The following is a 26952-nucleotide window of genomic DNA, read 5'->3' as shown; positions in this document are numbered from 1 at the left end:
GATAGATAGATAGATAGATAGATAGATAGATAGATAGATAGATAGATAGACAGACAGACAGACAGACAGACAGACAGACAGACAGACAGACAGACAGACAGACAGATAGATTTATTTATTAGAATAGGGTAACAATTAGACTTTTCGAAATGACGTAAGGGGGAAAACTGGGAAAGACTGACAGGAAATAAAGTGTGATGGAAACAGAATGAGTCAGGAGGTGCAGACAGTGCATGTGAACTGCAGGAGACAGGATCATGGGAGAAATGAGTGATGAAGGTGGAGAAAATTAGAGTTCAGTGAATTCTGAAACAGGAAGCCAGCACAACATTTGCATTCGGTTCTTAATGAACCAAGGTTGTTGCTCTCATCTCACAGTATTTGCCAAGTCAAACAGAAAAGGAACATCACATAATATTAAAAATGCTAACCTGATGTTGAAAATAAAATGGTTGGTCTTTAGCTAGAGACTTTAGAAGGCTGCCAACATTCTCTTTTGGTTTATTTTCCCACATGTACCATGACTGAATCGGCTCAGAAAAAACAAAACAAATTACACTCTGATTATACTCAATGCTCTTTAAATCCCTCTCGAGTCCAGCTTGAAAACATTTGATTTCATGCTAGAACATAATGCAATTACCACAGCAATCAAGCATTTGCTAAAAACAGGAAAGAGCAATCACCTTCTGAAATTTAAGTTGGCATAGAGTCAAGGTGATTTACATTACAACATTTACAACTGCTGACTTTTTTCACTTATTCAAACCCAAAGATTGAGTTAAAGATAGTGGCACTAGCAATGCCAACGTCACAGGTTCGATTATATGCTGAATGCACCGCAAAGCCTTTTTGCATAAATGTAAATATGTGTTTCTGCACACAGACAGCTAAGCCGAGGTGACGCACGGGACATGGCACATCTAGGGTGCATAAAAATGGTGATTCCAACCGGTCTGTGACACACTGACGCCAGTAACAACGGCAATAATCGATAAGCTCTATGCAAATTGAGCCCCCCACTGTGTCACGAACCGCTTTGTGTGTTTCACATGAGTCACACGACATCTGTGTGTTTACGTGTTAGTGTGTGTCTGCGCAGTCAAATCAGTTCTTCATTAATGATTAGACAGTGTTTACACTAGGGCCGCTGTTGCCGATAAGCATGCCAGCGGTGGAGCAGGGCTGCACTGACCAGACAGCCACCAGAGGAGCTCAGTGAGACTAGAAGTGAATGCTAGTTAATGAGTTGTCCCCTCCTGAGATTTTTTTCTATATAAGATCTGACCTGGTTGACCCTGATCTGGGGAGTATGGTGATTTAGCTTGACCTCTCTCTCTCTCTCTCTCTCTCTCTCTCTCCTCTTCACTCTCGCTGTGTATTACAGAGATGTGAAATATCTCAAGTGTTTCTCCTTGATAGCAATACAATTAAATAGTGAGATTTTGCTTAAGTGTGCTGCTTCTCAGATGTCCAAGACCCTGTAATCTCACATGTGTGTACTCTAGAGTCAACAATGTTTAAACCAAGATAACCAAGTCTGCACCCAAAACTCAGATATTTCTATGTAAAATAAAAATTTCTCAGTAAATTATTTAAAAACCAAATTATGTTAGCTGTGACATCCACATTAACTCCATACTCTTACTGCATGTCAACACCATGTCTCAAACTTATTTTAAAGGCATTTTTAAAGAAAAAAGTTAAAGCATTAATGGCACACAGCTGAAAATGTTAAAAATAAAGGTAATGTACCATAAGTAAATTGTATGTATTATTTGTTAACAGTTAATGTATGAACTAACAATGAACAATACTTCTACAGCATTTATTATTCTTAGTTCATATTCATTTCTACCTTTACTGATACCTTTTTTAATCCACATTAACATTAGTTGATGCACACGAACAACGGTATCAGCATTAACATTTCCAAGAATTAATAAAGGCTGAAAAACTATAATGCTCATTGTTAGTTCATGTTAGTTAATGCATTTTATTATGTTAACAAATACAACCTTTTTGTAAAGTGTTACTAAATAAATAAATAAAAAATAACCTAAGAAGTAAGAAAAAACGAAATACAAGTTACTAGGCATAATATGAAAAGGAAAATGTAATACTTTTTTTGACAGGCAGTGAAGTTACGACTAAGAACATCCTCCACTGAGTTATAGAAATGTGTCCTTCACTACATACTGACCCAATTACAGTACAACACACTCCTGCACAGTCCAGAATGACAATAAAGGCATAAAGTATACATACAATGACCTACATAACTATGAACTTCACACACACACATACTGCATGGCCAGGAACCAATCTTGCAGGTCACCTAGAGTACACGAGCCAATGACAACACCAGAGCCGAGCGTAGTCTAAATCAAAGAAACAGGTCCAAGTAAAAGGACAGGAAGAGAGAAAAATTGACCCACCGCTCTTTCTCCCTCTGCCGTCTGGACTTGTGCAGTAGTCCAATGAGAATGACAGCAGCCCGAATTCCAGCTTTTTTGGAGTTCACTTTGGATTCAGTATCTGACATTCTGCCTGGTCCACAGTCTGGGCTCTCAGTCCCCGTGAAACAGACTTTGGACCAGGACTGTCCTGCGCTATTCTGGCACGACAAAGCTCTCTGCCACTGGATGTGGGACTGTGAAAATACATCTCCGTCTGTGTCCTTTCTTCTCGTGCCCTCTCTCTCTCTCTCTCTCTCTCTCTCTCTCTTTCCTTGCTTTACTCCCTCCTTCACTGGCTTTCATTGCCTGCCCCGGTCTGGATCTGATAGGCGGAATAAAAAACAGCCCCCGCCCCCAACTCCTCCCCCTCCCTTACAATGTCTCTCTCTACTGAATTTCTATCTGTTCTGTTCCTGGACTGCTTGCCTCTCCTGCCAGACCTTTCCACTGGATAACACAACACGCACTCGCTCAGTCAAAAAAACGGTCCTCTATTGCCCTCTTTTCACCCCTACACCTTGAGACCGTATTCATTTATGCATCTTTCTCAATTTGACCTTGTATGTACTCTATGTGCAGTATCCTTGACCCATGAAAATTGCATTTTTAGCATCACAATCAAGTGTTAATAATCAATCAAGTGTCAGGTGCAGCTTCACATCTAAAAAACGAATTCATGTTTTAAGATGATAAAAAACTACAATGCATATACTGTAGTTTTATAGCTTGTAAAAATATTCGCAGTGCATTATACTATACATTTTCTAAATTCACCTGGCATTGGCAGGTGTGGAAAATCTACTTTCGGACCCTCCATCATGTATCAGTGTGTGTCTGTTTGTTTGCATGAATGATGATCCAGGTGGAGATACACATCAATGATTTCCTCCCTTCGGCATCTCGTCCGACCTGTTCTTCATTTCTCTCTGTTTGTCTTTCATCTACTCGCACTGTTTACTTTCCCTACCACTACAGGAAGTTCCTCTCATGACATGTTCAGTCTGTTTGGTCAACTGAAGCTGACTCCTGCCATATATACAGTATGTCTCACTGGTTGCCCAAAGCTTTTTGTAGGTTGCTGCCCCATAATCGCCATGACCCAGGCGGACTTCTGTTTGGGAACGATTTACTATCCACTTCCACACAAACAGATGGTTCTTTGAGAGCTAGTATAAAAAGAGTGGCCAGCTGGTCTTTTCTTAATCAATAAGGATTAAGATGTTCTTTCAACATCATCTATCATGGTCTTTTCTATAAACTTTAGTTAAAAGATGGTGGGGTATTGAAATTGATGTGAGAAAATGTTTTTTTTTTGCTTGTATAACATTAAAATACATAAGTGGTCTAAACTCAAAATCTTTAAGATGGCTGCTACTTTAGGTTTCTACTACTTACATTATTATGTACGATACTGTTATTGCATATGGTATAAGAGACCACAATGCTGAAAAACTAATCGTAAATTCATAATCACAAAAACAACATTAGCTACAACAACAAGTGCTTTAAAGAGCCGTGCGCCCCTTCCCCTGTCTCTGCCATCCATGGTAACATTGCCTCCGATTCCCAAAATCTGCCACATGGATTCCTGTCCCCACGGCAACCCTGAGTTTTCTCCGAGGAAGGGGCTGGATGGCAAGCAAGCTTGCTCATGTGTTGAGCACGAGAGATGTGGTATCTGTATCTATGGAGAGGTGGAATGAATACATGAGATGTCTGGTAGTATTCTCTGAATGAGAATGAAAGAGGACAGACACAAAGAGAGCAATCCTTCTGCAAAGAACTGAGAAGATCCAGGCTGAAGCCTTCAGAGAGACACAAACACAAATGCATGAGCAAACAAACACATCCCCCCCTTTATCGCACATGCACACAAAAACATGCACTCCCAATGTCCCTCGACACACGCACGCACACACACACACATATCTCCGTGGGGACAGTCCATAGGCGTAATGTTTTTTATACTGTACAAACTGTATATTTTCTCCCCTACCCTTAACCCTACCCCTAAACCTAAAGATCATAGAAAACTTTTTTGCATTTTTAGATTTTTTAAAAATATAGTTCTGTACAATTTATATGCTTTTTTGCCCATGGGGACCTCAATTTTGGTCCCCACGGTGACACGAGTCCCCATGTGTTGGTGTGCATTCAGGTTTGGGTCCCCACCGGGATATAAAAACATGAACGCGCATACACATACACACACACGCACACACACGCACACACACGCACACGCACGCACACGCACACACACACACACACACACACACACGCACACACACACACACACACACACACACACACACACTGTGTAAATACCCTATAGGAAATCACACAGATTCTTCAAACTCATCCAAACATCTGCAGCAGCACACAACACACACCTCTCACACCTTTGCAACACACTTCCCAAAGGTCTTAATTCAGGTGCAAAAACACACAGAGACACACTTTGGCCAACTCAAGGTGAAACAGGGCCCACGAAATGTCTCCAGTGACAAACATGCGGCAAGCGACATCACGTAACCAGCACTGCGTCGGTTATCTGAAAATATGACATCACACAAAGACAAATCCTTACAACATCAATCGCTGGTGCAAAATAATAGCAACATTTTAACTCTATGTAATGGTGAAGTAAGAATGAGACAAGACAAGGTGCCGGAGAGTGCAGCTGATTGCAAATCCAAAGCAAACACAGCAGACAGAAATAGCCGAGCACAGCACAGGAGAAGCATGTGGCTCTGGAGCTCTGCCCTGCCACTAGAACTCCTTAATGAGCTTGACGCAATATCAGTGTGTTTCACATGCTTTAACACAAACACACAAGCTCACGGACACAGGGTCATTCACAATCTCTGAAACGCATGTGTACTTGGCAGTTCCAGTTCATAAAAAGCCACTTACACACACCTACTCCTGGATCACAGCATCTTGCTGATATAACTAGCTTATCATAAAAGAAAACGTGTGTAGCTTTATGTACCTTTTAATGGGTTTTAGCCATTGCTTTTCTTAGCTTTGTGTACTGTGCTTATTGTTGACTCTTATGACAAAACATTAAAAGCTCCCTTATGTGTAAGTTGTGATGAATAAAAGCGCCATTGTTTATGTTCAAATTATGTTAATGTTATGTTCCTGTAATAAGTAAGTACGTACAGCTGCAGGAAAAAAATACCAGATTTTCCTTTAATCAGTTTTTCTGCATGTATTGTGACAAATCCAGTCCAGGTTGTGTTGAATTTCGATGGAAACAAGCCCAAGAAAGGACTAGATACTCAACAGCAATGCGAAAAACTGAGAGAATGCAAAAATGCATGAAATAGTAAAAAAATCTGACTTATCACAACATATATTCATTTTTGAATTGATCCTAAAATACACACAGGAAAAAAATTGGTATTGTATTGTTTAAAGTATTGAAGATCTGCAAACATTGCATCTTTTTTTGTATTTTTGACCAGTTTGTCCCATTTAAATTTTCTGCACATAAATGCAAATAAAGACTTTGTATTCATTTGGAATTTGGAAGAAATTCCAAATTCTGCATCACTAGTTCACAGAATAAAACAGAATTGATCGTTTTACTTAAACACGTACCTAGAAATAGTGAATTCAGAAAAACTAAGTAGTCTCAGTCTCCAGTAGTCTCCTAATATATGAAGAGTTTGGTTCCAAAATGAGATAACTCCATTTTTTAAAAATTTCAAAAATCATGTTTTTATTATGTTATCATGTATCATGTTTTATTGTGTTAGATTTTAAATAAGAGAATCTGTTAAGATTCTCCTTATGTGTGTGCTGCAACCAGAATTTGAAATCTGTCAGGATTTTAAAACTCCTGTAGTCTGAGCCAGGTTTAAGATTTTAAATAAGAGAATCTGAGAGATCTGTTAAGATTCTCCTTATGTGTGTGCTGCAACCAGAATTTGAAATCTGTCAGGATTTTAAAACTCCTGTAGTCTGAGCCAGGCTTTAGTTAGCTATTTTTTTTAGTTATCATGACTTAAATCAAAACAAACCAACTGCAGTTTGATTGATATTAATTGGAATGCACAATAAAAAAGTTAAAAAAAGGAGTTATCTCATTTTGGAACCAAACTCTTCATATATTAACATAGATGAAAATATACATATTAATACAACATTGTTGTTCTAAACGCCTGTTTGCGCAAATGTATTTACAAGGTGCAGTATGTCAATGTGAAATAATGACAGCTCTCTGGAGTAATGTTAGCAAGGCCAAGCATCCAATTTACAATCATGACACTTCAAACATTCTTCAGAATGAAGCTTGTTGTCTTTTTCAAAGCTTTTGAGATTACCTCCTATTGACTGTGTCGACAGCATATGTATGCTGCGTTTTGCCAACAGTAATTTGAATAATCGATAGGCTACAGAGCACTTATAATCACACATATTACAAAGATTAGTGTAATTTGTGCATGCATGTTTTCACAATATATCTTTGTATTGTGAGATTGTAGCACTGAAAAAAAAAAAGCACATAGCAGCATAAAAGCAAGACAATATATGCGCTAATAATTTAATATCCACAAGTCATAATAAACAGAATAAAATAACAGCTAGAGGCTATGAAAATTCATTTCAAAGTTAACTTAAGTGCATAAACTGGTCTATTGGGTTTAGTACAACATATTTTGTGGCACTTGGTATGCCTGCTATTCACTAATGATTGCAAGCCTGAATTGTTTTAATGTATCACATATTTGGCCCATTGGCTCAGTGAGTACTGCATTGAATTTCTTGTTTTTACTTTAAAGGTACACACTGTTCTCACAATATAACAGCACACGTGCATATTTAACATGAATTAAGGTATTTTGTTTTGGGGGGCTTGAAGTGTGTCACATGCTCTCTGCAATTGTGTTTGTTACACCAGTTGACTGTTTGCACTGTCACTTTAGTCAAGAAGCAGAGCAAGATGAGAAAATGCAAATGTTATGTAAATTGAAGCTCAAATTGAGCGCAACCTTTGTAAATGTCATTGATGTGTGGAGCGATAACTTCAGCGGAGAAATCTTGAGGCAAAATTGCTTTCTAACAGTATCAAAGCCTTCATTTATTAATACACAAGCGATACACTGTCTATTTTAACCTTCATCTGGAATCTACAGAACCTGATCTCAGAAATAACTCAAAACAGTTCTTCCTCTGCCCGTGTACATGATCAGGAAGATAACAGATAACAAAATTAAACTTATAAATGCATGCTTTAAGTATATGGTGCCTGGAGTTCACCATATTGTCAAGCTATTCCTTTTTGCCAAAACACTAGAGTGAGTATAGCGTCACAAAATGCCCAAAGAGTGTAAATGCACAATTTTCTTTCCAAACCTTAAATGACCCTTGAAAAGTGCATGCTGTGGATGTTGTAAACTGTGTCAGAACTTATTCCCAAATAAAACCAATGCTTGTTAGTATGAATAGGTGCATTTTCTCCAACGTAAATTAAAGTGATAGTGAACTAGTGACATAATCATCATTTATTCATCCTCATTCTAAATCTGTATATGACTGTATATTTTTAGAATACAAAAGAAGATACATTGAGAAATGTCTCAGTGGTTTTGTGTCCATACAATAGAAGTTAATGGGGGCCAATGTTGTTTGGTTACCAACATTCTTCAAAATATCTTCTTTTGTGTTTTGCAAAAGAAAGTCATACAGGTTTGAAATGACAGTGAGTAAATGAGAAAAGATTGTTGGGTGAAATATCCATTGAGTCCTCAGCAATCAACAGTATCTTAGGGAGGCGGAGCTTAGCAGAGGGTCAACTGGCAGCATGTCACTGAGTCAGGCATTGGTCATTTGAGGTAACGGTAAGTTACATTATGAAACAACCCCCAAGGCTCACACATTATAACATCCAGAGATTAAACTTGAGGAATGAAACACCTGGTACCTTCCAAGTAAACCCCTCTGGAGCCGTGTTTTTCCACACCACTCTGCTCAGGGTTCACAAGCGTCAGAATCTCATTCTCACAGCTCATCGTTTTACGGCAGCTTCTAACTTCACGTTTAAAGAAAAAAATCACCACAGTAATTATTAAGACCCCACCGCCCCGTCACAGGACATCCAGGACACAGCTCGGCAGATCATCTATCATTTGCAAGTGTCTGCACCCTGAGGATGGGGATTATGACAGCTGGCTCTTCTCTGTCTGAGGTTAACGTGACAAATGTTTCACTTATAGAAGTTCTGCAACCCTGAGAGGACACAGAAATATGACAGAAGAGTCGGTTAATGATCACTACACTATAAATGAGCGTCCAAGTGAGCATTTTGACAGATGTACTGTATGAGAAAAGATGGGGAGTCCGGAGGTCTTTTCAGAGGAATAAAGTTAATATTTCATATTTATATATTTGTACACTATATACAATCATATATAAGCTTAAATGGACTAAAGGAACAAATAAATCATTTTAAATCTATTATCCATTTTCCAGAAAAATACTACAAATATTGAGAACTTACACAAAATGCAACTAAATTCTTTCTTTAAAAGAATAGTTCACTTTCAAAATGAAAATTCTGTCATCATTTACTCACTCCGTTGTCATTTTAAACCAGTGTGATTTACTTTCTTCTGCAAAACACAAAAGAAGATCTTTTGAAAAATGTTGGTAACCAAAAGCCGCTGGTCCCCATTGACTTCTATTGTACGGACACAAAACCAATGCAAGTCAATGGGACAACAGTTTTCTGTTACCAACGTTTTTCTGTTACCAACATTTTTCAAAATATCTTCTTTTGTGTTCTGCAGAAGAAAGAAAGTAATACAGGTTTGAAATGACAAGAGGCCGTGTAAATTTTCATTTTGAAGGTGACCTATCCCATCAATGAGATTGCACTGACTGACTTTTGCAAATATCCATATTCATTCCTCACACACTGTCCATTTTACTCTCTGCCCGACTTATTGTCCCTTTTTGCTTTGCTGTGACACAGTGAACCAAACCCAGACTCCTCACCCCCCCAACCCTTTCTTCCTCTTCTCCTGCAAATGTCATTTATTTAATTTGAGTCATAAATCAATTTGGCTCCGTCCGTCTGTTTGTGAAGAGGGTTGACAAAGCTTGGGCTGACAATTGTATAGCCCCTTCCCCGATTCCCCTAAGAGAAGGGCGGTGCTCGCTGGAAGAGAAGCAGAACGACAGAAGAGTCTGATAGGAGGATGCGATTGAGATGATAGAGAGCAATACAACAACAGGACAGCCCGTGAGGTACCCATGATGAAAAGCAACAGAGAGAAAAGGCAATAATAATAGCATGAACATTAAAAGTGTTTAATGTACAAGCAAGCAAACTGCTTTTTTCTTTTGCTCTCCCTCTGTCTCGTATATGACGCAGGCAGCAGACAAACACAGCAGCTACGTTTAATAGTTATTTATGAGTAAAGATGTGAGGCACATTCAATTTATTTGAAAGCATAGCTGATATAAGGAGAGTAAAACAGAAAGGGAAGCAACGGCACAAAGAAAGGAAAGCAAAGGACACCGGAGATCAGAGTCAATTTAGCAAATATGATCGAAATTGAGGGCACGTCCCATACGGTGTGTATCTTACTGAAAAGAATGCTGTGCCTTTATGTGACCAGGTTGTAGAAAAATACAAAGACGCATTTGAAAACTTGGTTTTCCTGTGTGTCCCCTGTTCAAATGAATAGATTTAACGCAAACTCTAGTGTATAGGTGCCCTTAGATGAAGAAGGGCATTAAACCCCCCTCCTGTGCAAGTGACACAGCAGCTGTCTATTGTTAGAAAAAGTGGAACCATCCCTTGTTTTAATGGGCAGCCAGCTGTTGGTTACACAGGCTTAAACTCCGTATGTCAGTCCCTGCGGATAGATTTTGGGACTCCACCTCTAAGCAAAATGATTCTCCATTAATGGCCATTTCATACTATCCATGAATATTCAATTATATTACATTAGAAATAGGTGAATTTTTGCAGGGTGCCTAGAATGTAAAATAAACACAAAGTTCATATTTATGGATGACTGGCTATAATATACTCAGGTGTGCTCCAGCCAAACAACTGCCTTTAAGATGCATGGGAATGCTAACAGGTAGCTCTCTCCGGGTATTATAAACTCTCTTGGTTGCTTACATGACCAGCCTCCACCTCAGGGGCTTTGAGCAAGAATCAAGAGCAAAGATGCTAAAGCTAACAGCAACCTTTCCACACCATGCTCCACTTTTCCTCCTTGTATTTTTCTGTTTTTTATCCCTTTCAGATGCTAACACCCTCTTTCTCTGGTAGCAGTGGCCAGCACTCTCATCAAAATTAATTTTTCCGTTCTCACCGCTAGCACTTCCATCAATAAAAGGGATCCTTGACACGCTGTTATCTTTCACATCACCGCAGTGGTTTTTCATTTTCGTCAGACTTTATTTGCGCTAAGTCCCCGGGTTTAGGGATGTCAGGTCATTTGCGCGTTCTCGCCAACGCTCAACATCAGCGTGGCTCAGGTTCTCTTGAAGGAAACGCTTCAGTACGTCACGTGAGACGTGAGAATTGAACTCAAAACAAAATCTGACTGACAGCTCACCCATCCACAACGCTAGAAGCTTAAGCGTTACGGGTGACTTATTTCTGCAATATTACTTTTACCCACCCACATCTCAAGGACAGTCGCCCCCGATATGAAATCAATCATAGCAAATGCGATAGATGATGACGACCAGCTAAACGTTCTTCTCAAGATCTCCGCTCTGCCCTGGTGGAGGTCTCGCTTACCCTATACCTATTCATCCCGAGTCCTTTCGGGCAGGGCCGCACCACGAGCCGCACACCCAATGGACTCTCCGCTTCTTTATGGCCCTTAAAAGCCCCATTAAAATCAAGCTGCCAGATGGTGCCCTTATCGGAGCGGCAGAAAGCTGCAATGGGGGCCGTGGAGTAGTAAATATTTGTCAGTAGCGGAGGGAAGCTGCGTGAGAACGGAGATCTGCGGCGGAGGAGCGGTCTTCATCACAACACGCCTTCCCTCGTACGTCTTGGGCAGATTTTGGCAGCCAGTGTGTGTTTGTGTGGAAGCGAGATGGAGGAAGGTAGAGGGAAATAATAAGTCTACAGTGGGTGATGATCATCAAAGCATCTGTGGATGTGAAGCTAATAACAAAAACACAAGCTGTTTCTGCCAGACCGATGCCAAATGAGTCTCGCTCAAAACAGCTGAAATGAGCAAAGCCAAAACATCTCACAGCCCAAACATCTCAAACTTTAGCAATGTCAGTCACGACTAAAGCAGGTGCTTTCAATCCACTATTTTCTAATGATGAACAAAGGCGGTCTCATTATGTGCATCTCTCTCTTGGCAACAAACCCTCTCGCGGTCTGGAATGTTTTACAGTCTCTGATGTATTGCTACACTTTCGTCATGGCCGTAGAGACTGTCATATTATCAACATGCCATCAACAAAGCCGTATTCTTTACTGCTATCCGATCATGTGACCCAGAAACTGGAAAATCAAAACAATGTGATGAAATTATTGATGAATGACTCTAAATGAACAGGCAAGAAAAGTTAATCAAAATACAAAAAATAACAATATGACCAATATAACAAAGTTATATTGGGAGTAGGCTACTTGCAGCTCAACAGGTAGAACATGGCACTAGAAACAGTATAGCCGTGGCATGGGTTAAACTCTCTCAGGGAAAACACATTGATAAAATAACCTTGAATGCACTCTTAATGAGAACAGTTGGATAAAAGTAAACCAATAAATACAAGTTTAAACATTCTCTTCCAGAGAAATGAACCTTCTACAACAAGGTTTCCCAAACTAGGGTTCGCGAGCCCCTCATGAGGTACACTACGTCTACCAGTGCACTAGTTTTTTCCATTACTTGAAAAAAATGAAAAAGCAAAGAAATGTTTAGAAGTTAGGTAAAATACTACTAATAACATAAGTTAAACATGCAAATGTGCTATTAAATTATTGAAATATTTACTTCCTCAGGGGGAGTAGCTCTCAGAGGGTACTTCAAGTAAATGCTTTAGATCAAAGGGGTTCGGCTGACAAAAAAGTTAAACCCCTGAAAACCCCTGTTCTATAACATTGCCACCGTGCGGACAACTATGAGAAAAGTTAGTTTACATATACAAGTCTAATAGTTGAATCTCTGCTTCCCTCTAGTGCCAAACAAGTGTTAGATCTCAGTAAACACCATTATAAAAACATTACACAAGTTATGCAAATCAAGCTAACCCTGTTCTCGTTTATTTACAGAGATTGTGTACATATCCATGAAGGCGAATTATAATAAAAAAATATTACAATAAAAAACAGCAGAAGGTCACAAGGAAGTTATGCTTTGTGACATTTAACATTTTCATACGGTAACAAACGGATCTCCATACAGTGTTGAGTCATGTGTGTGTGTTGTTGCTCTCTGCTCTTATATCTAATGGGTAATTGTGGGTCTGTGTCTCTAATTGCCTCCTGTAGGATTACAGCCATGATCGAGACAGCTGCAGATGTGACTGGAGACCCAGCACTATCCCAGAAGGCACTGCATCTCAGCTGTCACACCGATCTCACATCAACACAGCCCCACAATCCCTTTCTGCACATACAGTAACTTTCAGACTCCAAACCAAAACAGATCATTTCAAGTCTATAATCTCAAACAGCAGATGGTGGGATAGAGGAAAACCCAACACCAAATGAGTTTATAGATAAAGGACAACAGTCTTTTAGGGCGAGTTAATGTCACGGATGTCAGCGGTACACATCACCCCTGTAGAACAGACTGTTGTCTCCGATATTAGCTGGTATTGAGGGGACATAATTAAATCACAGCGCTGGCGACGTGATCATTTGTGACAGCTGAAACTGCTCTTCAGGCGCCGTCTCATTTAGGTGTCAGACAATTTACCTCCAGCTAGAAATCAAGACGGTGATCTACTGCTATGTATGATCCAATTGAACTAGGCATTTGATTTCAACGCAAGCGTTTATCTCCATTTTACTTGCATAAAAAATCAAGTTGCTTCGAAATGGAAATGTCCCAGATGGATAGGTCTGAAATGTGAACTCAAATAAGATCTCTGTTTCTCCCAGACACATAAATTAAATGGGGATCTAACGGAGACTTCAGTCTGCTTCTTTTCAGATATTCATCTTGAGAAAAAGACTTCAGTAATTTTTCGTATCATCCAGGGTTATAAAAGACGTACTAAAGTGAAACATGTTGTGCTTAGATTTGCCAAAAATACCAATACCAAGTTTTCTCTGAATGCAAATCAACATCAACTATCTCAGATCGATTTCTATCTTTTCTACATACACAGAAAACGATGCAAACAACTGTAACAAAAGTAATATTGTAATATAATGAAACCGCTCTTCTTCCCAATATACCCAAACACAAAACATGGGCAACAACAACTTGGGACTAAAATAAGCATGCAAACAAAGTATAACAGTCAAAGCTCACCAGATTTTGCGAGGCATCTTAAGCAGTGAGAGGTGCACCAGAAATACTCTCCTCACTCTTCTTCCTCTCTCTGTTTATGCCCGTTTCTCTCTCTCTCTTTCTCTATTTCTAAATCATATTCACACAACACGAAGCTTTATTACATAAACAAAAGCACCTGCATAAACAGGCACTGATTATGCTTCTCTAATGCAGCCTTTTTTCCTTTACATGAAGAGTGCCGTCCATTCACTTTGTAGATGTGAGGAGAGTGGGGGGTTCTTGGCTAGAAAATGCCCCCTGAAGCACAGCGTACACAGACAACCAGCCCAGACACACTGACCCGTACTACACACATCTTCCTTTGCAAACTGATTTCCATGGAGACCAATATAAATAGTATGCAGCAATATTAGGGATTGTTATTCCAGACAGAAAAACAACCCACAGGAAGAAATATGATGACGGCAAAAATGAATGAGTATGTGCACACGTGTACACAAAATAATTAAAATATACTGTCCCCCCAAACACACCTCTTTGTCACAAAGGCCACCTGGGTTTACCCACAACAGGGGTCTTTGATGTCTGTCCATCTCTGTCTATATTGAGCTCACAATTATTGTCTCCAGTCCAGACGGGCTGATAGACACTTGAAGGTTGAGACGGTCATAAAGAACTGGCATGAGTGATGAATCAAGCTCTGACTGTCCTAACATTTAATGGTTCTTTAATCAAACATTATCGAAATAATCATTCAATGAGAACAGTTCCAATCGGACTACTGAACACAAACATGCACAAAATCCCACAGAATGTGTTTAGTTACTTAAAGGTACAGTTTACACAAAAATAAAAATTCGGTCATCATTTACTCACTCTCGAGTTGTATCTGTATAGATTTCTTTGTTCTGATGAACACAGAGAAAGATATTTGGAAGAATGCTTGTAACTAAACAGTTCTTGACCACCATTGATAGAAGGAACAATGACAATGGTAGTCAATAGTGCCCCAGAACGGTTTGCTTTCCTAAATTCTTCCAGATATCTCATTTTGTGTTCAACAGAACAAAGAAATTTATAAAGCAATTTTTCCTAATATGGTAGTCAATAGTGGCCAAGAACTGTTTGGTCACAAGCAAACTACCAAATATATTTCTTTGTGTTCATCAGAACAAAGACATTTATACAGATTTCGAACAACTTGAGGGTGAGTAAACAGATTTTTCATTTTTGGGTGACCTGTTCCTTTAATATCAACACATTTTGGCCTTAAAATTAAAGTGTCATTGAGAGAAAAGGAGATCACGGTTTTCTTTTAATAACATGCAGTAAGAAATAGTAAGTGGTTTATTCTTTGTAGTCATGAAATGAAAGATCCTCTCCTGAATCAGAACACAGGTGCTCACAGGAGACGCATTTGCTACCAGGTGTAAATGGCAATACGTTTCACCTGAGCACTTGTCCTCACCCAGAGGACAGATCTTAATGTAAGATGTAAACAGGCGGCTATCCTGATTTTGACAAGTGGTTGATGTCCTAAGGACAACATCATGTTGACCCTGGGACAACATTTAAATCAACCAATCAGATTTCAGAAATAAGTTTACAGTTTATTTTAAATTTAATTTTACAACCAGAATTAGGTGCTTTTCTGGTTGATCTGGTTAGGGCTGAGGTTTGGTGTGGGTTTATGTTTTATTTATAAAAATGTTGTCCATAGGTCAACAAAATATGTTGCCCTGAGGACATCAACCACTTGGCAAAGTCAGGTCGAGCGTAAACAGGCCTTGTGATGAAGACTGTAACATCTGCATGAATACACCAAAATGTCTTCATAAAGATTAGCATGCTCTTTAACGTGTGAAATGATCACTGGATGTATTGATTGAATAATCAGGCATCTCATTAGGAGAGAGGACAGGATGGATTTATATTCGCTTTACACTCACCGTGCCCTCAGGGCTGCAATGCTGGACTTGTCAATCCTGCAGGGCAGGAGAGAGAGAAAAAGATAAGTTAATGCTACAGTCCAGTGCTTGAGACAAACAAAAGCATCCTGTTTGAACACATGCACCTGTTGTCCATCTAAAAACACGTCTTGTCAAAAAAAAACACATTAACATTTTTTCTTTTCTTGAGACCATAAACAAAATCACATGATATTATGCAATATCTATTATTAAATAATAACACTTCATGTTTGATGGTGGCAAATAAATCCTATACCTGTCACAACCTTCTCTTATAAAATAGCATTTAAATCATAGTTAAAGATACAGTTTCCGACAAAAGTATTGTTTAGTGTAAAACATGTTGAAGATTCTCAGACAGGCTGTCATACACCATTAACTCACAAAAGCAGTTCACCCAATTTTCACCTTCCTCCATTGACATTCATTAAATAAAAAGGCCTCTGGTCTCTTTCCCTACATACTGCAGCCAGCCTTATGCTTTTTTTTAGCTAAGCCTTTTGATTTTCCTCCTTTTAGAATAGCCAATAGCGTTTAATTTACCTCACAGCCTGGAATTCAATGAGAAGTGCAGAGTAATGTCAAAATAATTGTATAATGCTTCTACCTTCTAAATACAAATTTTGTCAATGCTTTAATAACAATATTTTAAACATATCCTTAAATTGGTAGTTCAGCCAAAAATGAAAATTTTGTCATCATTTACTCATCCTCATCCTGCAGTACACTAAAGAAGATATTTTGAAGAATGTTGATAACCTAACAATGGCGGATTTACTTCTATTGTATGGACACAAAACTGATGCAAGTCAATGGATACCGCAGTTGTTCGGTTCCCAACATACCTTATAATATCTTCTTTTGTGTTCTGCGGAAGAATGTCATACATTTTTGAAATGACAAGAGGTTGAGTAAATGATGACAGAATTTTCATTTTGGGTGAACTATCCCTTTAAGAGTAACAAACTCATTCTAAAAGCCAAAAAACTTCTGAAACAGAACTGACTTTTGGACTGTGATGTTACATTGTTGAGCATTTACCGCTGTTTAAAGGTACAGTTTGTAGAAACCGCCGCTAGAGGGCGCACGATCAAAACAACAACAATGCTGTAGCTTGATGACGCTGTGAAGGAGCGTGGAATGATGGGATCTGTTGTCTTCAACTCCACCGCTTATGGCCATCAATCAGACGGGAACGAGAAATCATGTTAGCGGATGAGGTAAAGTTTTATAAATGTTGCGAATAATTGTGGTCCATAAATAAGGGACTGCTCGAAAAAAGCTAGTGGCTTGCTAGACGCTAGACTCTACTTCCGCATTTGTCCAGGACACTGTTGTCATGCGGTGTCTACGTCATGAAAGGCGGTAATAAAGGGTAACGCGGATATGACGCCATTGACAGGCGACTGCACAGCCCCGTGTCACTGTTTAGAATGGCGATTTTCTCACGATTTACAAGTAGTTGGAAACATTTGAGATATTGTAAGTACTCAGCTGAACAAAATATATAACACTAGCTTAGTGGTTTTTGGATATTTTACTCCAAAATTATTACAAACTGCACCTTTAACTGGTAGTCTGTACTAATTGTGCTTCATATTTTCAGCTTTTGTGTAGTTCTACAGAGGCCTAATTATTGTTTCCATTAGGGCTGATGTAGAAAACAGCATGAGGTTTATCATTTCAGCTAAAAGGGGGATGAGCCGCCACACATGCTGGTAATTCGGGATACTGAGCTGGCAAGAGTTAGCAGTTCTGTCTGGTCGGCAAAAAAAACACATCAAGATTTCCTCAAGGAGATTCAGGGAATGGCTTCAATAGTTTATGAGATTGTACATTTCTAACATTTTGTCCATTTGAATGTGTGAACATTTACAGCCAGATGACAAAAGCGAGATGTTCCATTTCAGTCAGACGGTCAAATATCAATCATTCACCTCCACTAGTAGAAATATTGCAAAAGAGCTGACACATTCTTTTTCTCCTATTCAAATGCTACTTTCACTACTCACTGAAGTGTCTTAATGCATAAAATGTGTAGTACGTGAATCATATAAAAATGCTATTTACACTGCAGCAGGAGACAAAAAGAAAAGTTTTTTTCTGTGAAAAAAGCATTTTTTTTATTATCTGTTTCATCGAAATTGTGTCTATGCAATGAAATTTATATTGCCTTCAGTAAGTGAGACACACGACACGTAAGCAAAGGTGTGAGATATGAAAGCCAGTGGTCACAGTGGTGACGCAGTTCAGTAATCAGTGTGCATTGTCAAATACGGAAAGCTTTGTCTTTATCCATTATCAGAACATCTGCAGTGGTCCAGCACATAGCCCCGAGGTACACGGACATTAAACTCGAACGGGTGTGCATGCACATTCAAAGCACCTGCTATAAGGAACTTTATAGATACTCTTTATTCTGCAAAATGGTCTATACATAACAACACTTTCAGAAATTTAAACAACTCTGCTACAGAAGTACTTCCAATTTCATTTTTTTATACAAATGTTAGAACAACATTCAACCAACAGAACATATAATGAATTGAAATGTTAAATGAACATCTTTAAGACTGAAACAGGAAGTGCTTTTGGACCACAAGGAAAATTGTCTATATGTCTATATTACTGTTTTTCTTATAACCTTTACTTACTAAGAATAAATATTCATTATGCACACAAAATTAGACATCAAATTATATGATTTAAAAAAAACTTTTTTGGAGTGTTGTGTGGTCAAAGTCTTTTGGCCTTGCAGAAAACTCCTTTAATATATTCATACAGAACTTTTATTCACTTTTTATCTTTGCCACATGTCAGACATGCTTAAATTTTTAATCTATTAGGAAAAAAACATTCTCTTCAGATTTGTAGGATCCCCTGTTCCTGCCTCATCAAAGGTTGTGTGTCGTTCCAAAACCATAAAAATGTTCATTTTTTAGTTTTCAAATGTATTATGAAAAATAGATTTATAGATTTTTGAAAGCAAATAAAAAAAAGTTGCAAACAGACAAACTTCCATCCCAGTCTATCTTAAATAAACTGAGTTACACGGATCTCAGACTATAATTTAGTGAAGATAACAAAGATAACCAACAAAGATAACCTACCATCCAAATCCCCCAAAAGACAAACATCTCCTTTTTTTCCTGTACATACTGGTCAGAGATCTCTCTCCTTTGTCTTTCTCCAAAGACAGACAGAAAACTTCTGGTTTCTCCCAAATATTCTCTACTTTTTTAAGATGAAGCATGAGAGACAGAGGGGAGGGAATTGTTGCCACCTCCTACATGCCCTCCCCTACCCCCAACCCACCTCTTTCCCAATCTGCATGCAAGGTACCTGGATTGTGTTTAGCTCTCTCTATACTGGTAAAAATGTGTGTGCACGACTGTTTACACCACAGTGGCTACTCATTACATCCATATGAGTTCAAGCACAGGAAGTACAATATCAAATCTCAGCCATTTTTAAATATTGGATGAAGTCAGTTTCCCTCAAGTGCAAAGCAAACCTCTCTGTTCACCTGTGCTCCTTATAAACCACTGAATACCCAGGACAGCAAAACGTTTTAGTATTAAAAATAGATGTAATATTTTGAAAAGAAACCCTCACAGCACACTTGTCTCAATTTCATTTCAGCGGGAAATCACAACTGGACAAGCGTTCTCTGGTTTCCCTCTTTTGCAATTGCATTAACATCCGCTTCAATAAAATTAATGCTGGGCATGGTAAAGCATCAATATACAGTATGTGGTATTCAGTCCAGCGTCACTTAAACTTTTCTCGCCGGCTTTGTGATTCTGGTATGTGGAACGTGTTTCACAACTGGCCACTGTGGAGGCATTGATTAAAAAGAATGTTATTACGTACCGACATAAAACACACGCCCGGCCCGCACACACACAAAAATGGCAGGCATCATCTATCTAAGTGCATTGGACCTGAGCTAACAGCTGTGCCGTCACCGCAGACAGAACGCAGTCTATCAGCAGCAGACAAATCCAAGGCCGTTCCCCACGGCCAAGTCTGAAGCTCATAAACCCATGGCTCAGCGTGGGCCCAGACTGCCTGGTGTTATTTATGCCTGTATGTAACGCAACACAACGTGAAGAGTTTCAATGCTGGTACATGACAGAGATCCAAGATTATATCTGATCTGGCTTGTGTTGCATCTGATCTGGCCTTTGCATCTTGTAGAGCCATTTGGACACCTGTGGATTTTGATTCCACTGGACCTGAAAGATTCATTATCGAAAGGTTTAAAGAAATTAATTAAAAACAAGAAACAAATGAACCAATTTTTGAGTCACCAAATATTGACCTGAAACTACGACATTTTTTAAAGTTACAGTGCAATATTGATCAAATAAATACTGATTATTATTCCACACATTTGACAATTCGGGCCTTTTCACAATTTCCTCCCTTGAGACACAGCTATATTTCTTCTCATAAAAATGTAAAAATTAATGGTGTACATGTTGTGAATGAGTGATAAAAGAGGAAAGAATAAGAGAATAAGAGACCTAAGGTAAAAGGAAGCACTATAGTTGCCCCAGTGCAAGTTCTGCAATAAATTCAAGGTTAATCTTACCTTATAGAACAATGAAAAGAAGGTGATGATAAAAGAAAACTACGAATTTCACAGAGGCAGGAACTCTCTCTCTTATCCATTCATTGGAATTGCAAACTTCCTTCCTAAATCTCATTTACACTTTGAACTTCCTGTGACTCTACATGCCAGTAAGAGTAAATGTAAAACTCTGCTGCAAAAGACCATTATGCTAATTCTTTACCAGGATGTAGTCATGCAGCAGACCATATAAAGTCAAACATCCTGTAACCACCTGGAATTAAGTGCTTTCCTCAAGGGCACGATTATGAAACCTCACACATCATGATTTACCCAAGTATGTTTCTAGATTTTCTGCTTTATCCTGAAGCCTAACCATTAACTACGCATAACATTATCAAGTCAGTGTTCTCTAAAATCTGATTGGTTGATTGAAATGTTTTATAGACGTTTCAGCAGCAACAACATAAAACAAACGTTATGTGGCCCAAACCTAACTTCCGGTAGACCTCCGCAAAGAATGTATATAACTGTTGAGTAGTTTTAATGTAATTTAATATGGTTAATATACAATAAAATATGCATATAAATTCAATACAAAATAAATCGTTAGATTGTAACCAAACACAGACCGGAAGTTAACTTCGGGCCAGACACGTGCGTCCGATGAAACTGTCAACATGTTGATCCAGATGTAAACCCTACTTAACAAAATCAAGTAATTTACATTTATGCATTTGGCAAAGTGACTTGCAGTTCATTAAACAGCAATTTGACTATGCACCATATGCTGTCGTTGGGTTGGCATGACCATGCGCTCACTGTGCCTAATGGACTAAAGACTGTTTTGTGAGCTCAAGCAACCCTGAGCTCAAACTGAATGATAGGACTGTTTTCTATTCCGGCTGCTCACGTGCTAAATGAGCGGCATCAGTTTTCATTAGATTAGTGACTAGAGAGGGGGCTGTATCACACGTGCGCTCACACGATTCCTCTTATCTATGAAATTGAGCCACCAAAACCTGGAGTCAGGATAACACATTTGGTCTTTCTCTTATACCTGACTACTCTCCTCCTCTCCACACCTTTATTTGCTCTTTAGGAGGAGTTGTTGTCTTAGATAGCACAGGTACGTCTGTAAGATGTCTGTTAAAGATCTGGAAAACATCGGCTGTGTAAAAACATCTGATAAACATCTTAGGAAAAGCAGTTTTACATACATTCTAAATCATAAACATCGACCTCTTAGATGTATTGCAGATGAGCAAACAATTAAAAAAAAACGTCTTGGAGATGTATATCCAGACATCAAATAGACGTCTCCCAGATGTATGTGTGCCATCACGGTTTTCTGATTTGCCTCAACACATCTTTTTGCTAAACACAACTGTAAGAAGTTTTTCTTGAAATTGTTCGAAAAAGTTTAAAATCTCAATTTACGTTTGTAAGCAAATCTACAATAAACCTCACTCCACCTTGTTCATCTTCTCCTCTGCCCTTGACTTCTCTCTCTCAACTCAACTCCTCTCCTAATTCCTCTATCTTAGAGCGTTTCTCACATTTTGGCTTCCTGTTTTTGACTCCTTCTCTGATCCGCTCATTAGCGATGAACCGCCGCTCTCTCTTTCTCATCTATGTGCTGTGCGAGAGAATTTCGATAGCCGTGACAAAGAGCTCAGTCACTACACCCACTCGCTGCCTGCAATATTTCACACCCACCAGCGCATCAAACACATATGCATATGTGTACGCACACACAACAAATGTGCTTCTGGCTTTTACGCAATGTCTTATATAGTCAATGCTGGCCACAGCGTGAGAGACGACCCTCATCGCAGCTCTGTAGCATGTGGTTTATGAGTCTTGCTTATCTCTGCATCACGCAATCTTTACGTTTTGTCAGATGTTTTCTTGAATGTCTCAAATCTCCAGTTTCATGTCTTCTTGTTATCCTTTGCAATGCACAAGCTGAGGAGAACAGAAAAGACGCGAAGAACAGAAGTGGCGAGAAGTGATGAGAAGAGACAAAGAGTGTGAGAAGTTGATAAAGAGATGTGAACAGAATTGATGAAAAGCAATGCGAAAGTACAAATGAGAGAATGTGAAGAGATCTGAAAAGAAACGATAAGACTACAATAGACTGAGATGAGAAGCAACGCGAAGAACACATGTCTGAGAAGAGAACAAATGTGAAGAGAAGATATAAATAGAGAAATGTTGAGACTACAGGGGACGTGACTGAGAAAAGATGAGACGTTTTTTCTGCCAAAAAACAGAAGTGATGACAAGGGTGAGACAAGAAGGATGAGAAGAACGAGAAAAAGAGAAGTGAAAAGAAAAGAGATTAAAGCCGTTCTGTCCTTTTACCAGTGACTCGTTCTTTATTAAAGTTCCTTCTCTACGCTCCCTTAAGCGATAAAGAAAGGGCAGGTACGGAAGACACAGAAGGGGAGGAAAAAATGAGGTGTGAAGCGACTGCACCTCAAACTAATGAGAGACTGTGAGGGCAGAAAAAGAGTGCAATGTGAGAAAATGAGCAATGGGGAAATGATGGCATGATTTTTATTATAATAGAAGGATGAGGCCAGAACAGAGGAGAGCAGATGAGGTTGATGGGCATTGCAGGATCTAGCATAAACTACACAAGGATGTAATTATGTCATAAAGGGAAGTAGTTCACTGTGCGGAGAGGACAACAATGTGTCTCTTACAACATATATATAATAACCGCAACGTGCAGTACACCAGAATATTCTGTAACTCTAAACCCAAGATCGTATATCGCCTTCCCCCAATAACCACAACGATGATGGTTCAAACCAGAAATGTGACTGCATACATCCGAACCATCTGAAATTCGGCTAACATTTGTTGTCACATTGCGTCAGTCTTGTTTAAAGCCATTTTATCACATTGTGAGGCTCTTCGCGATCCTTGTGTTAAATAAATCCTACACAGCCGTGTAAATGAGTCATGTTTATCATCAACATACTGTTTTTATCTTTAACACTAAAGGAATGACTCACATACACAACACAAATACACATACTCAGCTATTAATTTACATAGTCATTGTAGGAGATCCTACAAGTAAAGTGCAAGTTAAAAACTCCAAATTAGTTTAGAGTCCAGTCAGATTCATGAGGATTAAAATTACAACATACGGCTTGCGCCCAAAACACAGCTTTAGATGACGTCTAAGACACACACACACAAAACACACCCATTAAACCGAAGCTTAAGCTTGCAAACACCTGCTAAGACCAACAGCAACAGTTTAATAACATCTCATACATACACGAAGCACTGTTTCCATTACTGTGATACACATTATCAACAAGAGCTGAATCCATCATGCACTTGAATAACCATTAAAACATTATCTTACCTTGAATCTGCCATCAGTGGCTAGCAAGACTGAGTAAACACAGCAGTGCAGCATGAAACGACTGGTTCAACACGAATGAGGAGAGAGAGAGAGAGTGCAGAGACAGAGAGAGAAACTGTGGAGGGAGGGAAAAGAATGAGAGAATGCGAGCAAGAAGAATCGTGAGAGAGAACGTGTGTTTAAGAATGCAGGTTGTAGTTGTAGTAGTTGCTATGGTAGTGAATATGCTGCGTCTATGATGGATTTGTGTGCAGACAATTTCTAAGAGACGCAATTGAATAGAGACTCCAAAGCCATCCTTACGCAATATTTATGGCACATGCACAGACGCACGCATATATATGCTGGCAAAGCATTAATAACTGGCAGAATGCGCGGACGGACGCTGAATGCATACAAAGTAGAAAATACAGATTTGATCACTAAGCCCTACAATACAAGCAAAACACAAAACTGAGGAAGATTTCACTCAGATGCATTAGTTTCCCTTCACATGTAGACACATGTGCATCACTGGCCATTAAAACATCATGTGGTCAATCGGGTCGGCCACAGCTGTGGTCCAATCAGATCAATGCCCATTCACACATGCTCTCATCCGCACATAGCTGCAGAACATCAATACTCAGAATTCAGGCGAAACAAATCAAGGGGTACCTGTTTTATAACCGACTAGTTCTGTGGAAATGTCACAACCTGGGAAAACCAAATCAACTCTGCGTCGTTCTTCACTCACACACACACACACACACACACACACACACACACACACACACACACACACACACACACACACACACACACACATACACATTGGAACTCGGTAAAGTCAAGCTGCAATTAATGCAATCGTCCACTCGAAGTGCCTGTTGAACTTTGCCTGGTTCATTCATTTGACTCATCATTCGTTTGTTTCGAGCGGTTGTCTCAATCTCCTTCAATCTCTCGGCAGTTTAGCACTTCAAGAGCCATAGCGCCTTCTAATTGGTGCACTTTCTGAGGTTGCCTTGGAAACCCTCTTTGCAAATGTTCTTTAGAGTTCTGCCAGAGGGTTTGGTTGGCTGAACATATGTATATAGCGTTAGTCCAAAAACAACAGCAAATTCAAACACGCGGCCACAGTCCATTAACCCCTTTTCTGCGGTTATATAACCTACATTTGATAGGATTTAGAAACGAGCGTATGGCACTGGAATGCTTGACAGCCAATCAGAAGTGTGACCTTCGTCTAAAAATAAATCCTAGCTTGCCTTGTAGTTTAATTCGCATATGCTTACCTCAAATAGGCTTCATTCTTTTTTCAGTTATTTTTACATCTTATTCAACTAAAATTACAAAGTGCTTCTCATAAAATTAGATATAAGAGGCATATAGTAATATACATCCTAATGACATTTGTTTTTGAAAGTCAATCCCAATTTTATTTTATTGCAAAATGTCTCTGACAACGGACACAAGAGCCCTTTAAAGCAATATAACCATATTTAGTTTCATGAATTATTTATCGGACTACCATTACAGCTCTCTATCAACCATATAATCTGCAATTAAAAGACCCAAATGCAGTATGATCCAGCGCAATAAAACACACCAGAGATGATAAACAACTCTTTGCTTTACTGTTTGCTAAGGACACATCTGATTGGCGGATCAAGGACTTGTGAACTTTAATAGGCCGCGCACACAAACATACAATGAAACAGCCCTTCACTCCACCCCACTACTACACTTTGTGCAGGCTGGTTCACCCTTGTGCATATTTGACTGTGGCACAGCTAAAGCTGATCACAATTCTGATCAGATCTTGCAGCCGGCAGATGGAATTAGAAAATGAAGGAGTCTGTGTAAATTTCCCTTTCCACACCCAATTGAGGTGAAAGGGAAAATGGGAAACTCAATACAGTATTTACTACGATTGCCCCGGCTTGACACATCTGCTCCCGTGCACTTCCTGCTGACAAACATCCATTAGCATCTGACGTCTGATGTCTCAGCAGCCGGGGACTAACGTAGTGCCACCAGCCTTGATCAAAAAGCCTTGTTCAATTATTCAGAGAAGATTTTTTCGAAACGGCTCATAAAATCATGAAGCAGAGAGTCAATAGAAGAGAATATCTGCTAATGGGGTCAACAAGCGACATCTATTCAACGTTCTGTCAAACCTCTAATGGTTCATGAAGGTCTCAGGGAAACAACTCAGAGAAGATACAGAACACATTGACTTGATTCATGCCAATGTATTCACAATGAAAAAAATGCATTAGATACATTTCAATCTGACATGTCGTCTTGATTCAGGAACAGATTTTGTTAATGCCATGGTAAAATCTTACTGAAACATAAAGAGCATTAGCAATGTCCTGTGCAGAATCTAAAAAGAAAAATAGAGAAATAAAACATTGTAATTCCAACAAGTAGCTTTTTATCATACTATTTTACTGTACTGCACCCACTATGCTCATATGTTACCAATAAACACCTGACATTATTTCTAAAAACAAAGCCATCTCTTTTAAAGGGATATTTCAGCAAAGAAGCAAAATGTCCCCATGTTTTACTCCCCCTCAAGTTATCCTAACTGAATATGACTTTCTTCTTGAAGAATAATGCTGCCTCTGGTTCACGTGCAGCCAAGGGTTAATGCAAGTTAGACATTACCGTTAATAGCGTTGTCAATATGGATATTATTCTTAAACGCATCGATTATCTTCGGAAGACCTTTGTTAAGACCACGGAGCCGTGTCGAGCCATTCTTTGATTCTGTCACGAAAACGCAGGAAAGAACCCAATTGCAGGCAGCGGGGATGAAGGGGTTAAACAAACAAGCAGTTTATTTAAATAATAAAACACAAAACAAGAACCCACGATGGGGCAAAACACAAACAGGATAAATAATAGTACGGAGACTAACTGACATTAAACTGAATAAACACTTAAAAAACTCAACTAAACTAAACACTTACTAAAGCAGATAAGGAAGCCACAGACGGGAACAAGAATGTGCAAAGACGGTTGACGCTGGACTAATAACAAGACTAACTGGATACAGCACACACAATCCACGAGCACAGGACAAAGAAACATGAGGGTATAA

The 26952-nt window shown here is 39.1% G+C and overlaps 1 protein-coding gene across 7 annotated transcripts in view; it reads right to left on the bottom strand.

The window, feature by feature from the left end:
• rap1gap2a (RAP1 GTPase activating protein 2a) overlaps positions 1-24129 on the bottom strand; it is a 69305-nt gene extending 45176 nt beyond the window's left edge. The window contains exons 1-2 of one of the 7 annotated variants that reach the window (XM_057350744.1): positions 23859-24129; positions 15874-15909 (exon numbers count right to left, since the gene is read on the bottom strand). In XM_057350744.1, the coding sequence (XP_057206727.1) occupies positions 15874-15909; positions 23859-23872 (50 nt within the window). In that variant the 5' untranslated portion in view covers positions 23873-24129. Of the gene's footprint in view, positions 1-2438; positions 2749-8391; positions 8478-13942; positions 14042-15873; positions 15910-23858 lie in introns of those variants that run through there. The other 6 variants (XM_057350746.1, XM_057350745.1, XM_057350748.1 and 3 more) reach the window with 6 other exon arrangements.
• Positions 24130-26952: the final 2823 nt, after the last annotated feature.

Source organism: Triplophysa rosa, linkage group LG14 (assembly GCF_024868665.1).
Source record: "Triplophysa rosa linkage group LG14, Trosa_1v2, whole genome shotgun sequence".
NCBI lineage: Eukaryota > Metazoa > Chordata > Actinopteri > Cypriniformes > Nemacheilidae > Triplophysa > Triplophysa rosa.
Note: the sequence above shows the minus strand (reverse complement) of the source record. Positions and strands in the feature narration are given on the sequence as shown.